Source organism: Hipposideros armiger, unplaced genomic scaffold (genome assembly GCF_001890085.2).
Source record: "Hipposideros armiger isolate ML-2016 unplaced genomic scaffold, ASM189008v1 scaffold_1679, whole genome shotgun sequence".
In the NCBI taxonomy this organism is placed as follows: domain Eukaryota; kingdom Metazoa; phylum Chordata; class Mammalia; order Chiroptera; family Hipposideridae; genus Hipposideros; species Hipposideros armiger.
In genome coordinates this window covers 62630-75637 of record NW_017733029.1, presented here as the reverse complement: position 1 = coordinate 75637, position 13008 = coordinate 62630, and the positions used below count along the sequence as shown (strand labels likewise).

The following is a 13008-nucleotide window of genomic DNA, read 5'->3' as shown; positions in this document are numbered from 1 at the left end:
CACTAGTTTCTACTGACAGCTATCATGGAATTCCTCTTCCAGGCAAAGTAACTCTGGTCTGGGTGGAGCGGTGTGGGGCCAGAGGGTCTTTTCCCCAACAAGAGAAGCCTCTCTGCCACTGAGGTGTCACTCGCGAGGTTCGTCCTCTCTCCGTCGGCCTGGAGTCAGACTGCCTCACTTCTGCGCCCCTCCTACCATTCTCCACATGACCACTTCTTTAAATCCTTCATTTAGAGGTTCTGTTAATCTAGTGTTCAGGGGACTTCCGAGCTTGAATGCTGTATAAACTGTTTGTAATTTTCCTGTGATCCTGAAAGGCAGTTGGCACAGTGCCAGTCTATTCCGCCATCTTACTGGAAGTCCTCCAAACCAATCTTAAGAAAGCAGAACAAAGCTGCAGGTATCACACTCTTGGATTTTGAACTACATTACAAAGGTATAGGAATCAGAACAGTATGGTGTGGATGAAAAAGGGGCCACATACTCAACCAGACAAGCTTCATAAGCATTACAAACCCAGACACCAAACTAACCACACAGGGTGACTAAAACATAAAAATTGCTAACTAAAAGCGAGTCATAGTGGGTAACACATCCTAGGCCTATAGCTTCCTTGACAAAGGTCAATCTTTCACTTTGAAATTGTCTATTGTCTCTCTGCATCTAAGATAACATACCTTTGAGATGTCAGAGTGCTCTTTTCCAGACCCCTTGGAGGCACTACTCTCAACACCAGAGTGAGACCACATTGTTATCCTGTTGCCCACATATCATCTCTACGTACTTAAATGTTAACACTCTATACCCACCAATGTGATAAATATGTGTCTCTCTGTTTTAGTTTTCATCCAGTCCCAGAGATCTCCCCCCTCTGCTTTCTGCCACCTTCCAAATCTTCCACCAATGAATGTCATGTAACCCTCCTTATGTCTCCTTCTAGTCTAATGTAAACAATGACCTGCAGAACTGCCGTTCTCACAAGCATTTTCTCAATCTGTTGAGATGTAGCTTCCAGCAACTGTTGTCATTTAGGCTTAAATAAACACTTAGAAGACTTTTTGTAGGCTAGACATTCTTTCATCAACAATGGTACTGACATAACAATGGACACATAGATCAACGGAATGGAATAGAGCCCAGAAATAAATAAACCCACACATATATGGTCATAAATTTATGAGAAAGGAGCTAAAAACATACAATGAGGAAAGGAGAGTCTCTCTAATAAATGGTGATGGGAACACGGGACAGATACATGCAAAAGAATGAAACTGGGTCACTATGGTAGACGTTCAGAACAGGTCACCTCAAGATACGTATGTGGATTCTTTTTGAGACCCTGCAGGCCCAAGAGAAACATTTCCCTTTTCCTTAAAGAATGTTAATTTGGGGCCTTGCCCATAATAAGAGTTATCATCAGAGATACCATTTTATGACCTATGTATAGAATAGGTCAAACTTCTAACTATAGTAAGTTTCCGACTTACAAACAAGTTTCATTCCGGGAGAACGTTTCTAAGTCAGATTCATTAGTAAGTCTGACAAAGTGAGTCTTATACACCTTAGATGCTTCCTAGCAGTCCCCTCCACCTCACGACTGCTTTTTCTCTTGCTTCCAGACATCCTGGGCCCTGATCTACTACTATACACTATTGCACTGTACAGTAAGCACACAGCAGCACAACTGTGACAACGTCTGGCACACACATAAGCTACTTCTTCGAACTGTTCATACCTACGAATGTTCATAATACCATGTCTGTTCATATCTGTGAGCATTCGCAACTCGAATGTTTGTAAGTCGGGGACTTACTGTACTGAATTTCTGCTCTTTTTATTGTCCTCCTATTGTCGTTCCTCTCCTCTGAAGCCCCAGGTGCCTTACCTCAATCTTAGCTCAGAATCTCATATATACCTCATTTTCCATTTGTCTCCACACATCTCATGTATGTTTCCATATACACCCCACTGGGAGCTATATACTTGATAATCAGTTTTACCAGTGACTATCGTAGCTATTCTGGACACCAAAGTCAATTAGACAAAAAAACAAAAACAACAGGAGACCAGGTATAAAATACAGTAGCATGTTACTCATGTGATGCCTGACATTAAACTTTTGATTTATGAGAGTTCCATTTCAAAGACATCTATCTCAAAAAATCATATTGTTAGGTGTATGACATGGCTACTAGAAAAGCATGCAAGTTTCCACACCCACACATTCAGTCCATTCTCTTTGTCTCTATCTCTCCCTCACCCCCAGACTCTCCTGTGTGTTCCTCAGACATGCTGGACCTGTGAGATTAAACCTTGTGTTTTCATACTTCCCTGATGGTTGTTGCAATTATTATAAAGGCCACAAGGGTTGGTCCAGCGACAAGTTGGCTCAGGTCTGAATCAGAAGTAGTGGGGGCCCAGACCAGTGCCCCAGGCCTTCCCAGCCTATAGCAACACTATCAACAGGCTGAGTCTTAAAGTAAACAATGATGAAGTCCACATTATCAGGAAGAGCAATTAAGCTACAGATGCAGAAAGAAAGAGAGACACAAAAGTGAAAACTGTGGTTTCAAATATTCCTATGAAATAAAATTGTATCAGTTGGCTTAGTAGCCAAGTGAAATTTTTTCCATTCAAGTACTGCAACTTATGACTATTCTGTCAAACAAGAACAGATTACTCACAATAATGTATGTTTTCTGAAAAGAAATTATTCTTAAAAAATCCATGTTGCCCATGAAGTAAACAGAAATTTCTAAATATTTCTGATCAAGATTGGAAAAATCATTGTGAAGGTAGTAAAAGGACAGGGAAAAACTGTCTGTAAGACAGACAAAGCAGAAAGCTGAATCAAATAATTACTAAAATTGTATAGAGAAAAACGCCATTGGAATTTAAATAGGGATTGCATTGAGTGTACAGATTGCTTTGGGTAGAATGGACGTTTTAATGATGTTAATTCTTCTTGTGCAATAGCACCATATATGCTTCCATTTATTTGTATCTTCTTCAATTTCTTCCTGTCATATACTTTTCTGAGTAGAAGTCTTTTCCCTCTTAAGTCAAATTTATTCCTACACATTTTTAAAAAACTTTATTGGGAATAGTGTGTTTTTTCCAGCACGTGGCAACTCCAAGTCAAGTCATTGTTTGCAATCTAGTTGTAGAGGGCTAAGCTCACTGTTCCATGTGTGGATCAAACCAGCAATCTTGGTATTATCTATCTGCGCTCTAACCACCTGAGCCAACAGGCCGCCCACTACGTATTTTATTTGTTGCAGTTATAAATGGGATCCTGTTTTGCATTCTCTTTCTTACAGTTCATTATTGGTGTATAAAAATTGAGCTGATATCTAAATAGTAATACAGCATTTTTCATAGACTAGAACAAATAATCTTAAAATCTATATGGAACCGCAAATTACCTCGAATAATCACAACACTCTTGCGAAAAAACAAAGTTGGAGATATCATGCTACCTGATATAAAACTATACTACAAGGCTATAGTAATCAAAACACCATGGTACTGACATAAAAACAGACACATAATTCAATGGAATAGAATACAGAGGCCAGAAAAAAAAACGATACTTACATGATCATTTAATCTATGACAAATGAGGCAAGAATACACAGTAAGATAAAGACATCAATTGAATAAATGATGTTCTGAAAACTGGACATACACATGAAAAAAACGAAACTAGACCATTTCTTATACCATATACAAGAATAAACTCAACATATATTAAAGACTTAAATGTAAGACTCGAAACCATAAAATTCCTAGAGATAACATAGGCAGTACACATTGCTCTTAGTAACATTTGTTTTCTGATATAGTTTGGGGGGCAATGAAAACAAAAAATTAATAAACACTTGGAACTCTACCCAACTAAAGTTTTTGCACAGCAAAGAAAACAATCAACAAGACAAGAAGACAACTTACTGACTGAGAGAAAACATTTGCCAATAATATATCTGATAAAAGGTTAATATCCCAAATGTATAAAGAACTCATACAACTCAACCTGAAAAAAAAACAAAAATACTCATTAAACAATGGGCAGAGGACCTGAATAGATTTTCTCCAAAGACAACATACGATACCGAGTAGATGTATGAAAAAATGGTCTACGTCACTACTATCAGAGAAATGCATTAAAACCACAATAAGATATGTCCTCACACCTGTCAGATTGGCCATCACGAAAAATCAAGAAAAAACAAGTGTTGGTGAGGATGTAGAGAAAAAAACCCTCATGCACTGTTGGTGAGAATGCAAATTGGTGCAGCCAACATGGATCGCAGTATAGAGTTTTCTAAAAATTAAAAAGAGTACTACCTTATGACCAATAATTCTACTTCTGAGTATATATCCAACAAAATCCAAAACACTGTTTGGAAAGATATATGCACCCCTATTGTCAATGCAGCATTATTTACATTAGCCAAGATATGGAAGAAACCTAAGTGCCATTCAATTGATGACTGGATAAAGAAGATGTGGTACACACAAGAATATGCAATAGATTATTGCTCAGCTATAAAATTGAATGAAATCTTACCATTTATGACAACATGAGTGGACCTGGAGGGTATTATGCTAACTGAAATCAGTCAGACAGAGAAAGACAAATACCATATGGTCTCACTTATATGTGGAATCTAAAGAACAAAATAAATGAACAAACTAAAGAGACAGACTCATAGATACAGAGAACAAACTGATGTTTGCCTGAGGACTGGGAGGCTGGATGAAAATGATGAAAGGATTAAGAAATATAGCATGCAACAAATATGTAGAGTGCCAGGAGGGTACTAGACTAAAAAGGGATCATTACATAATTTATATAAATGTCTGACCATTATAGTGAACACCTGAAACTAATATAAGATAATATTGAATGTCAACTGTAACTGAAAAAAATAAATAATTTTTGTAAATTCTATATGGAAGTTGAACTCAAACAAATGGAAATTCCAAAATATAAATAAAAGAAGCAAATTCCACAAACACAATCTGTTTAAAGAATCACAATGTCTGAATTTGGATTTCGAGCCAAGAAATCAAGGGCACTTTTTCAGCCTCAGCATGATTCTCCTTTTAATATCTGTCATCCCAAAGAATCTTTTCAGAGCCCCCTTTATATCTTTGTTCCTGAGACTGTAGATGAAGGGGTTGAGCATGGGTGTGACCACAGTGTACATCACCGAGGCTTCTGCACTTGACTGTGAGCTGTGGGTCACAGCAGAGCTGAGGTACACTCCTAGGCTTGTCAAATAAAATAAGGAGACAACCAAGAGGTGGGACGCACAGGTAGAAAATGCTTTATACTTCCCCTGAGATGATGACATTGCACATATGGAGGACAATATCTTGAAATAAGAGTAAAATATACCAACCAGGGATCCACCAGCATTCAGCACAGCTGCAAAATACATCACCACGTTACTAAGAAAGGTGTCAGAACAGGCAAGTTGGATCATCTGATTGAGTTCACAGAAAAAGTGGGGGATTTCCAAGTCTGTACAGAAGGACAGCCTAAGCACCATTAAGCTATGTAACAAGGAAATCAGGACACACATGATCCAGGACACCAGAACCAGCAGTCCACAGAGTCGGGGGTGCATGATGACCATGTAGTGCAGGGGGTGACAGATGGCCACAAAGCGGTCATAGGCCATCACGGTCAGGAGACAGACGTCCAATTCTGCAAAGAGTGTGAAAAAATACATCTGTGTGATGCAGCCTTCATAGGTGATAGCTTTGCTCTGTGTCTGGATGTTCACCAGCATCTTGGGGATGGTGTTGGAGGTGAAACAGATGTCCACAAAGGACAGGTTGGAGAAGAAGTAGTACATGGGCGTGTGGAGGTGGGGGTCTGAGCTGACGGCCAGGACGATGAGCAGGTTTCCAAACACAGTGATCAGGTACATGGAGAGGAATAGCCCAAAGATGAGGGGCTGCAGTTCTGGCTCCTCTGCAAGTCCCAGCAGAAGAAATTCTGAAACTCTTGTAATATTCCCTGGTTCCATGAAGAAGAGGTGACTTCCAAGACAGAAAAATAACATGAGTAATTTTCATACAAGTGACATTACTCAGATAGCTCTAGTGCTACATCTATATTTTGCAGCCAAATGATTAATTTCAATATTTTAGTATGGATCTGATTCTTCTACGGGTTTCTGTGTCATTTCACATTAGGAATTTTGATCCCAATTGCTTCTTTCCAAAGGTGTCATGTATTCTACAGTTTTCTTGAGAAACTCTTCGTGTATTTCAGGAATATGAAGCGACTGCTTAGCATGTTTTAGGTACTGTCTAATGTGTGAGTATTCGAGTACTGAAAAACAGAAGTTCATACAAGTCAATGATGGAGAAAAAAATATGCAACCTAATAATAAAAATATATTACATTTCAGATGGTGACAGAGCATATGAAGAAAAGGAAAGCAAGTTTAAAAAACTTAGTGACTAGTGTGTTTCTTTTTAAAAGGACATTTAGTCAAAATCTACAAACAAGTTAACATTTGAATAGAGACCTCAGTGAAGAAAAGGAGGGACAGGCAAGATAATGTTGGCAAGTATGTACCTGGAAGAAGGAATGGCCAGTGCAAAGGCCCTCGGGTGAAGCAGGAGTGGTTTTTTAATTTGTCCCAAGTGAATATCAGAGTATCTGATGGGCCTTTATTACAATGTTTTTTCTCGTTGCTCTCAGCAGAGTTTCTCACCCAGAAATGCTTTTGTGCCTGGGGCATCTGGCATTGCCTAAATGAATACTGCTAAACACCCACAATTCACGGGACAGCACCCCAACCAATTATTATTCAGCTCCCAAGGTCAACAGTGAGAAGGTGAGCAAACCTAGTCAACACCAGCCCTTCAACATGAGTGTGCTTATGAATCAACAAGGATCCTACCAGAAATGCAGAATCTGAATCAGCAGGTCATGGGGCCTCAGAGAGGCTGCATTTCTAATAAGGGGGTGTTGATCCTGCAGGTCCTCGTCTGTGTACGATACTCTCAATAGCAAGGATGAGGTCCTGTGTTAGACTCAGGCATAGGCACTTTTAGGGCTTCTGAGCCAAGCAATTCTTTGCATGCATTATTAAAGCAATAATGTATTCACGCATTCCAGAAGCTGTGGTAAATTCTGTGTTTATTTCTTTTATATAATGGCCCCTGAGTGACACAGAATACTACACTTTTAACAGACTTCGTAGTGAGCAAAATAAGTGCCTCCAAAATATGTCCACACTATATCCCACTGCCTTTGTGTTGGATATTTTTATAACAAGAAAGGATTAGGGTAGAAATGGGACAGGCTTTCTAATGGGCTGATGGTAAGAAGATTATTAGGATCATCCAGATGGAACTAAAGTGACCACAATTGTCCTCCCGATATAGAAGCAAGACACACGATGAAGAAGCTAAACTGCTGGCTTTGAAGACGGAGGAATGGCCATGAGCCAAGGAAGGCAGGTGGGGAGAATACAAACTCAAATAGGAAGGGAAACAGAATTCCATCTCAGTTTCGAGAAAAAACCCCTGCTCTGCAGACATCTTGATATTAGCCCATGAGACTCATTTTGGGCTTCTGACATCCAGACGTGTAAAGGCAAATATTTGTTTGTTTTAATCAGCTAGTATGGGAATATTTTACAGCAACAATAGAGTCTAATAAAGACATTTATTCAAGAAAATTTGCTGAGGGAAATGAGGTAAAGCTTCTCCATTCATTCATTAGCTTCCCCTGGGTAAGGGCATTTTACTTTCAAAACGCATATGAAGTAGAAAAAATGTTTAAATCAAGTTCCACCAATTTACCTCACACAGTGAAGTCCTCATTGCATAAATGTAAACTTGCTCTGACTACGATGCCTTTGTGGCATTAAGATTTAAGGTACAATGGATGGCCTTAATTTTTCCATCACCAAACTGTTTTGTTCTCAGCAATGTATACTCTTTGCCTAGAAGTCATTCAATCCTCAATTTATACTTCCCAGTGCAGACAGAATTTCTCATTAAAAATATAGACGACAATGACTACCAGGGGGAAAGACTGAGAGTGTGGAATAGGAATCCCTACTACCTGTTCCAAAAGAGAAAGTAAACAAGTTCAAATTCAAAATATCTGAAGTCCTGCCAGTAATGAAATAATTCAAAGTAAAACTATTTAGTATTCCTCTTTAAACTTATTAAATAATTTTTTATGTGAATATCCAGCGTGAGAGAAGATACTGCCATGTATGTCTCACAAATGTCTGTTGCAAGGTAGTTTCTTCCTCCACTGGCCTGGATCTTTTCAGTGAGTACAAAACATGCTCAAATACACCCCATTTAGAAATTTCATACTAATGCTCTCACTTCACTGCAATGGCTCCATGCTTAACACTCTTATTTTTACTCCCTGGACAGTAGAACTCCTCAGATATGTTTTCATTGTACTGCAACCATTTCATGCATACCACTCATTCTGCAGAGTCACCTAATGGTACTTCCATGTCATCACTTAATTGTTAACTATGGCCGCTGTAGTGCAGATACAAGCATCCTCATTAACGTATTAAATAAATGAATTATAAATCAATTANCAGGAAGATCAGAAATACAAATAACAAAATGGCAATAAATATGCACCTATCAATAATCACTTTAAATGTGAATGGATTAAATGCTCCAATCAAAAGACGTAGAGTGGCTGAGTGGATAAGAAAACAGGGCCCATGAATGTGCTGTTTACAAGAGATTCATCTCAGATCAAAAGACACACAGAGACTGAAAATAAAGGGATGGAATAAGATATTTCACGCAAATGGAAATGAGAAAAAAGCAGGAGTAGCAATACTTATTTCAGGCAAAGTAGACTTTAAAATGAAGACTACAATGAAAGGCAAAAAAGGACCCTACATAATAATAAAAGGATTGATTCAACAAGAGGACATAACGGTAGTAAACATCTATGAATCCAACATAGCAGCTCCTAAATATATAAAACAGATTTTGACAGACATAAAGACAGAAATCAGTAACAACACTATCGTAGTAGGTAACTTCAACACACCATTGTCACCAATGGACAGATCCTCCAGACAGAAAATCAACACGGAAACAGTGGCCTTAAATGACACTTTAGACCAGCTGGATTTAATGGATATTTTTTGAGCATTTCACACCAAAGCAACAGAATATACATTCTTCTCAAGTGCACATGGAACATTTTCCAAGATAGACCACGTTAGGACACAAAACCAGTCTCAATAAATTTAAGAAGATTGAAATCATATCAAGCATCTTCTCTGACCACAATGCTGTAAAACTAGAAATCAATTATAAAAAGAAATCTGGAAAACACACAAATACATGGAGGCTGAATAATATGCTACTAAATAGCGAGTGGGTCAAAACTGAGATCAAGGAAGAAATCAAAAGCTATCTCAAGACAAATGAAAATCAAAATACAACAACTCAAAATCTATGGAATGCAGCGAAAGCAGTCATAAGAGGAAAATTCATAGCATTGCAGGCCTATCTAAAGAAACAAAAAAATCTCATATCAACAAACTATCTTTACACATAAGGGAACTGGAGAAGAAAACAGCAAAACAATCCCAAAGGGAGTACAAGGAAAGAAATAATAAAGACCAGAGCAGAAATAAATGAATTAGAGACCAAAAAAAAAAAACCCCAAAAGATCAATGAAACCAAGAGCTGGTTTTTTGAAAACATAAACAAAATTGACAAACCCTTAGCCAGACTCACCAAGAAAAAGAGAGAGATGACCCAAATTAATAAAATCAGAATTGAAAGAGGGGAAGTGACAACAGATGCCACAGAAATACAGGAAATTGTAAGAAAATACTATGAGCAACTATATGCCAACAAATTTGACAATCTGGAAGAAATGGATAAATTCCTAGAAGCTTACAATCTGCCAAGTCTGAACCAAGAAGAAACAGAAACTCTGAACAGACTGATTACTACCAAAGAAATTGAGTCAGTAATCAACAAGCTTCCAACAAACAAAAGTCCTGGACCAGATGGCTTNATACTAATGCTCTCACTTCACTGCAATGGCTCCATGCTTAACACTCTTATTTTTACTCCCTGGACAGTAGAACTCCTCAGATATGTTTTCATTGTACTGCAACCATTTCATGCATATCACTCATTCTGCAGAGTCACCTAATGGTACTTCCATGTCATCACTTAATTGTTAACTATGGCCGCTGTAGTGCAGATACAAGCATCCTCATTAACGTATTAAATAAATGAATTATAAATCAATTACTTAACCAAGAACACAGACATAGTGATCTCTAGTCTCTGGGCTGATTAGGGTCGCAGTGACTCAGGGAAGAGTCCTCAGATTCCTTCCTCTCTGACCCTTTCCTTCAGTACCTGCTGGGCTCTCAGACTCACCTGGATGGGGTCTCTGAGAGGAAGGCCTCTGTGTGGAAGTCTGAATTACTCCCTGGAAAGTTCATGAAGGAGACTGAATCTCTGTCCCCACACAAGACCGCAGGAAAGAGTGAAGCGTTAGTTCACAGCCAGCTGAGGACTCAACAACAACACCCAGGTCCTGGGCACCAACTTGGTACAAACTGAGGAATGCACAGAGGAGGCCTTACAACACTCTCTGAATCTGCTCATCAGGCACATGTCCCTCTTCTTATTCCAACTCTAAGCACAAGATTCCCCCCGGAGCCTCTGGAATAAACAGAAAGGCAATTTTTCCTAATGAGTCTCCGATCCCAAGTGACAAGTTTAGAATTCTGCTTTTAATTTACTTTTTATTTCTACATGTTGTGATCTCCCTGGATTTGAAAGGACATCAGTCCATGAATCTGCAAGTATCCTGTTCCTGGATACTCACTTATTACAACTACACAATATGAATATTAGAAGCCTTAAAACGTGTTAACCCTGCGATTTTTTTTAATTCAATACAAGTTTCCAGCCTCCTGAAAAGACAACATTATTTAGTAAAGGGGTTCTCCCCATAAGATGAAGTTTTCATCTTTTCTTTACTTCCTTAAAACACCACTCTTAATTTTGTCTACGAGCATAGTACAGAAGAGGCGCATCTTCAAAAACAGAACTTGTATTAGAAAAACGGAGTCAGCAAGAAATAGTTGAACCAAATTTGGTCAAATTGTCCCCTGTTATTACTGCTGGTCTGATGAACGCTGTGAATCTTGCTGAAATCCTCCTGGATTTCAGCGGCCTGAGGGACATTTGTCTTGGGAGCTAAGAGCTGTATTTTTCAACACAGTAGCAAGAGTTACGTGAGACTATTTGAAAATTATAATTAAATTTAAATAAAATGTAAAATTCAGTTCCCCAGTCATGCTAGCCTCAAGTGTTCAGTATAGCAGCTACCACATTAGACAGTGCAGGGAATCTCTCCCTTGCAGAAAGTTTTCTTGGACAACTTTGCCTCAAATTTCTGTCAAAATTCCCAGGTGTCTGCTGGGCTGTTTCTCCACCACCTCAACCCTATGTCGTTGAGCGCTCTACTTCAATTTTATTATTTCAGGAACATTCTTGCTCTCTCTGCTGGTCCACATTGACCCTTCTGAAAACAGTGGCTGTGTTTTCACTCACCATTTATTAAGTGACATGCAAAAGGACATGAGGCACACATAACTCAAGTCTGAATGTTACTCTGTATTGGTGGATTTCACCCATTCTACCTATTTCTTCCCAAACGACCTTCTCTCTGATGATGCAGGAAGACACAGAGAGACACATGCAGACCCAATGCTGATTCAGCTCTCCTTTGGGCTTACAGTCTGTTGAGGTCCATTTATCACCTCAGGGTCACACACTGATATTTTTGTCCCATCAGAGCTCCTTACAGCAACTTGAGGGAAGTAACCCTATGTATTTCATCAGTACTGTTCACACGTCAAGTGTCAGTTTAGATCCTTCATGATAATTGCTTTTATATGATACAAAATTATACCATTGCGGGGTCTGACCTTTGGCTCAAAACTTTCCCCAGAGGAAATTTGAATGTGAACTAAATATTAAATAAATATCAGGATGTTCTTGCCAATGTTCCTAAGTACAATAGTGCTGACAGAGGAAAGTTCATACCAAACAAAGCATGCATAGTATTTTAATACTATGTGCTTTCAAATGCTTCCTAGCAGAAATGTCATACAAAGCAAATATTACAATGTTATGTGTTAAATGTATGTAATGGACACATAAGTGATCACTGTACTGGTGTTTACTTTTTCTCTATGTTTAAAATTTTTCATAATACAAAAGTTGAAAAAATATGTCACACCACTGGCATATCCTGTAGGCTTCAGTGGTTTTTGGTTTTTCTTTGTTATTTTGTTATTTGTTTTGGTTTTTCACTGTCTTTTCTTTTTATTGTTTATGTCTAAATAGTATTTGACTGTATGGATACATCACATTTTGTTTATCTACACACCAGTTTGTGGACATACAGAGGGTGCCAAAAAAAATGTATACTCATTTAAGAAAGGAGAAACTGTACTATTAAAATTGTAATAAAATGAATGATGCTAGCATTCATTTGATTAACGCCATGTTTTGAGGGAACGTCATACTACACATTGCTACCATAATTTAATTAAACTTTGTAAGCTAATACATAGATAACATTTTTTAATATACATACATTTTTTCTGCAACCCCCCCAGCTCCCCCATATGTACTGTTCTGGGCTAAATGCATAATGCTGCCTAATTATTCACATACCAGACTTTTTGTAGACTTCAATGGTTTTATAAAAAAGCTTAAAATATTAATAATGTTTTTCTAAAACTGGCTTGTGCACCGGCACCATTCAGTAAAGTTATTGTTTAAACCTCATGTTTAATAAATTTAATAAAACCAGAATGTCTAGAAGTTTCAGAAAAGGTTCTTCTGGTAAGTTTATCTTTCTGGTGAAGTGAGGGTTTGACCACGTGGTATCTTTTTAATTTGTTTCAATGTGCCCCAAATTCTGCTTTTGCTAACAAT

At 38.2% G+C, this 13008-nt stretch overlaps 1 protein-coding gene across 1 annotated transcript; it reads right to left on the bottom strand.

The window, feature by feature from the left end:
* Positions 1-350: 350 nt before the first annotated feature.
* On the bottom strand, positions 351-6041 carry LOC109377985 (olfactory receptor 7A17-like). Its single transcript, XM_019634452.1, has 3 exons — positions 5131-6041; positions 1706-1727; positions 351-374 (listed from the first exon to the last, which is right to left on the bottom strand). Exons 1-3 carry the CDS (start codon positions 6039-6041, stop codon positions 351-353), a joined length of 957 nt encoding a protein of 318 aa, XP_019489997.1.
* Positions 6042-13008: the final 6967 nt, after the last annotated feature.

What these genes read in the sequence shown, in the direction of transcription:
- LOC109377985 (XM_019634452.1), bottom strand. Translation starts at nt 6,041, where the DNA reads ATGGAACCAGGGAATATTACAAGAGTTTCAGAATTTCTTCTGCTGGGA. An exon ending in AAGGGGGCTCTGAAAAGATT is followed by an intron (nt 1,728 to 5,130) that starts CTTTGGGATGAC and finishes GTAGGTATGAAC; the next exon opens with AGTTCGAAGAAGTAGCTTAT. An exon ending in TTCGAAGAAGTAGCTTATGT is followed by an intron (nt 375 to 1,705) that starts GTGTGCCAGACG and finishes TGCTTTCTTAAG; the next exon opens with ATTGGTTTGGAGGACTTCCA.